The sequence below is a fragment of the Micropterus dolomieu genome, unplaced genomic scaffold (genome assembly GCF_021292245.1).
Source record: "Micropterus dolomieu isolate WLL.071019.BEF.003 ecotype Adirondacks unplaced genomic scaffold, ASM2129224v1 contig_14353, whole genome shotgun sequence".
NCBI lineage: Eukaryota > Metazoa > Chordata > Actinopteri > Centrarchiformes > Centrarchidae > Micropterus > Micropterus dolomieu.
Window position 1 is genome coordinate 10,553 of NW_025743339.1, and position 4,176 is coordinate 14,728.

General features: G+C 40.3%; 1 protein-coding gene across 1 annotated transcript in view; it reads left to right on the forward strand.

The window, feature by feature from the left end:
* The window catches only part of LOC123966828 (chemokine-like protein TAFA-5), a 13,155-nt gene extending 9,289 nt beyond the window's left edge, over positions 1-3,866 (forward strand). The window contains exon 2 of the mRNA XM_046042938.1: positions 3,676-3,866. Coding sequence (XP_045898894.1) covers positions 3,676-3,866 — 191 coding nt within the window. The remainder of the gene's footprint in view (positions 1-3,675) is intronic.
* Positions 3,867-4,176: the final 310 nt, after the last annotated feature.

A 4,176-nucleotide genomic window follows, 5' to 3' on the forward strand; every position in this document is an offset into this window, starting at 1 on the left:
CCCCCCCCCCCCCCCCCCCCCCCCCCCCCCCCCCCCCCCCCGCCTCACTATTCTCCTCCTTCAGGCTAATTGCATGAAGCCCATTCATCTGTTCGGTGTTGAAACATGGCAGAAAGCACTGATATCTGATGGCATCTCTGTCCTCCAAGCAGGCACCAACTATACAGGGACTTGAGTGGAGAGTGGGCTGAGTGGTGGGTAGAGGGTGGCTGAAGTTGGGCAGCACAACTGATGCTATGAAATGAAATATTCATAGCAGAGAGGTTTGACCTAAAAGAAAGAAAAGGTCACTGTATTGCAAAAAATATATGAGAATCTGTTCATTTAGACAGTAAAGTCTGTGAAAACTCAGGCATTTTAGAGCTTGACATAGGTCAAGAACAAGGCTATATTAACCAACTAGGCAAAGCAGGCAGCAGGGCCTGACATTATGGGATATACACTTATTCACTTCCTGGCTTGTTGGAGGGGGGGAATTACAGTAGGCTGTAGTCTTTACTTGCACACTGTGCTCTTGAATAATTTTTACAGTTCGCAAGTATCTATTTTTAGGGGCATATGCGAGTGAAATGGTGGCACTGTAGAGCCCGGTGTGTCTGTGGATAATGAGCAGACTGCAGTGCACACACAGACTAGAGTGTCACACACACAGGGTGACATCGTGATTGCAATTGCGATTAGATTAATCATACAACCCTAATATATACTATATATATATATATATATATATATATATATATATATATATATGGCCAGGAGACATTTTGACCTTATGATATCCTTAAAAAAAGCCCACAGGTTCACTATAATCATCATTTGGAATAATTCCAACATGTCTTGCTCTGAAACTTAGAGGCTATTGAAACCTGGAAGTCTCAGCACCTGGTGAGGTAATTTTATGAGTCATTTGTGTTGATCAACAACCCTTTTAACCTTTGCCATTATTACAGTCATTTCATGCTATAGAGCAGTTTGCGTCTCACTTAATGAGCCTTTGAGGGTGCTGGGAAGCTCTAGTGTTAAGGAGTGATGGTTGGTGAATGCCAGGGATTGACCTTACAAGAACTGCAGCACAGACTCTTCTCTAATCTCTCTTTGCTGAGCTGATTTTATTTCAGTGTCAGCTTGAATGGCTTTCACTGGCACCTTTCCATTTAATACAGAAAAGAAGGAAGAAACTATGCTACTTTTTCCAGATTATTACAAAAGTGAAGTTTCGCTAACTTTTTCTGAGCTTTACTGTCCGGTTCAACCTAGAACACCTAAGTTGTGATACAGTTCTTTACCTCCACATGCATTTATATTACACTTAGAAATGTGTTGAGTTCAAGCTGAGTCAGATTTGATGTACTCACACATATTAGTATTGTTCAGCAGCAGTTCAGCAAGTTATTGATTCGTTTTTTAGTTCTCATTTGAGGCTGCAACAAACGTCCCTTTGATTTTGAATGACTAAGGTGATATTGAAAATGTGTCATCTACATATATTGAAATGTTTGTTCTTCCAAATGTGTTGAAAGCAGCAGACACCCTCAAGCAATTTACTTTAATTAAAGCTTGTTCATCTATAAAACACAAGACTATTAAAAGTTAATAATTCTCCTCAAATAAACCAGGAAAGCCTAAATAAAAGACAATTAAATATGTTCCCTCTGGTTTTTACATCATTTCCACAAACAAAACGGCTGTGGTCAATCAAACTGCTGCAACAAAAGGCCACATAGAGGGTTCATTTAATAAATCCTAACATTGAAAGCATCATTTTTACAGCTCTTCTTTTGTTTGCCAATGCCTGTTGGAAAGTTTTTAGTGTGACTCATTAGAAATTATCACGAGCTATAGCCAGGAACAAAGCTCTTCACCTTGACACAGGTATGTTTGAATGCTGAGCAGCTGCTAGAAATTCACCTCTTGCTGTTACAAAATGCTAAATACATTCATCCAAACTCATTCAATATTTCAAATAAACACGAATTAAATTGGAATCAAAGTGGAATTGTGTTATTTTCATCACGCACTTTGCCAAGTAAAAAGTTGAGTTAAAAGTTTAAAATGTGTTTCATCAACTCCTTTAACTCCCCTGACATGAACAAGTTAAGATGAAGAACATAAATTGAATCCCCCCCAAGTACTCCATTTGCAGCTGAAACAGCCTTGTGTATTTTAGGTTTCTCCAGTTTGTGTAATTAATTTAGACATCACATTCTGACAAATTTGAAACTCAAAAAACCTGCTTAACCACAGGTCCCTGGCCAGGGAGTCATCCATCAATTTGTAATGGCTGGAGAACTCTGAAGTAATTCTCTGTGCTTGGATAGAAGTGTAAGAATAGCAGACACACATCTCGGAGATTTCAGACCAAGGTAATCATCACTTTAAGACATTCTGTCCATTTGCCATTTCAGATGAGCTTAACTTGGCTTGACAATTAGTCTGTGGAGAACAGTGCCCAGCAGCCACTGACTGCCATGTCAACCAAGTCACACATTATTTCAGCCATTGGTCCACGTTTCATTAACTAAGTTCAGTTGTGTGTGTGTGTATATGTGTGTGTGTGTGTATATATATATATATATATATATATATAAAATCTATATCTATATATGTTGCTGCCCCTGGGACTATATGTAAAATGGCACTTATTTTTGCACACTTGCACTGAACTCAAAATACAACTGAGGCTGATGGGAATGTCATTGAAAAGACCTGATGATGGCGCTAAGTAAAAGGACTGGGATTACCAAAAAGATAACAATTTATCCTGAGGAGGACATGAATATCTGTCCCTGATTTTGAGGCAATCCATTGAGGCTCAGGAGGTAGAGTGGGTCCTCCACTGATCACAAGGTTGGCAGTTGGCGTGGTGGCTCGCTGCCCTCTGTGTTAGTGCCTGCATGAATGGTTGAATGAGCGGCAACAACCTCGTAAAACACTTTGAATAAAAGCACAACATAAATGTAGCCCTTTACCATTTATAACTGTTGAGGCATTACTAATCATAACCACAAATGTGAACCTCACGGTGGAGCTAGAGGAAAACTCATGGATCACTAAAGTCATTAGGATTCATTGTCTGGGCACCATGAATGTCCAAAATGTACAAAAAATAACTACCATCCGCCCAACCTCTTCTCCAGGAGGTTTTGCTGTGCTCTAACGATGTCAGGCAATGTCACCTTTGCTTCTGACAGACAATTATCTTTAGGACATTCTCGATATCTCATAATGTAGTGGTCTGATTGCTATGAAATTTGCTGAGCACATTCATGTTTCCAATCAGAAGAACCCTTTTGATTTTATTCCTAACACTCTAAGAAAAGGAAAACAATCAGTATGCAGTAAAGACTAGCAAAATAGAAAATGTACTTTTTAACAGATTCTTGGTGGGATTTTTGTTTTCCAAATAATCAATATAAGGCAGTTTTATCAACTGAGCTATATTAAAACTGAAGATGCTGCTTTTAAAACATTGAATCAGTTGTTCATTTTTCCATTTGAGATTTTAAATGAGAGTATTAAACTGTTCAGTGCTACACAGACCAAAGCAGTCCCCTGCATCCAGGCTGCCAGTTGTTTTTACCTTCGAACACCAGTTGTTCTTCTGTAATATGATCATTACAGTCTCATTATGCTAATGTGATGTACTCTGATGTTCCTTGCTGCTGTCTTTGGCAGGCCAGTTGGCGGTGGGAACCTGCGAGATAGTGATGCTCAACAGAGACAGCAGCGTTCCCAGACGGACCATCGCTAGGCAGACGGCCCGCTGTGCCTGCCGGAGAGGCCAGATTGCCGGGACTACCAGGGCAAGGCCGGCATGTGTAGACGGTGAGTTGAATGACCTTTCTAGACCAGGGGAGGACAACTGAACCATGGATTTATATTAACCACATAATTTATTACTAAATCAACAATAACAGTAGGTCAGAATTCAATTCAATTCAATTTTATTTATATAGCGCCAAATCACAACAACAGTTATCTCACAGCGCTTTTCATAAAAGAGCAGGTCTAGACCGTACTCTGTGATGATATTTACAGAAGCCCAACAGTTCCCACCAAGAGCAAGCACTAGGCGACAGAGGCAAGGAAAAACTTCCTTTTAAGAGGCAGAAACCTCGAGCAGAACCATGGCTCAGGGTGGGCGGCCATCTGCCTCGACCGGTTGGGGAGAGAGGG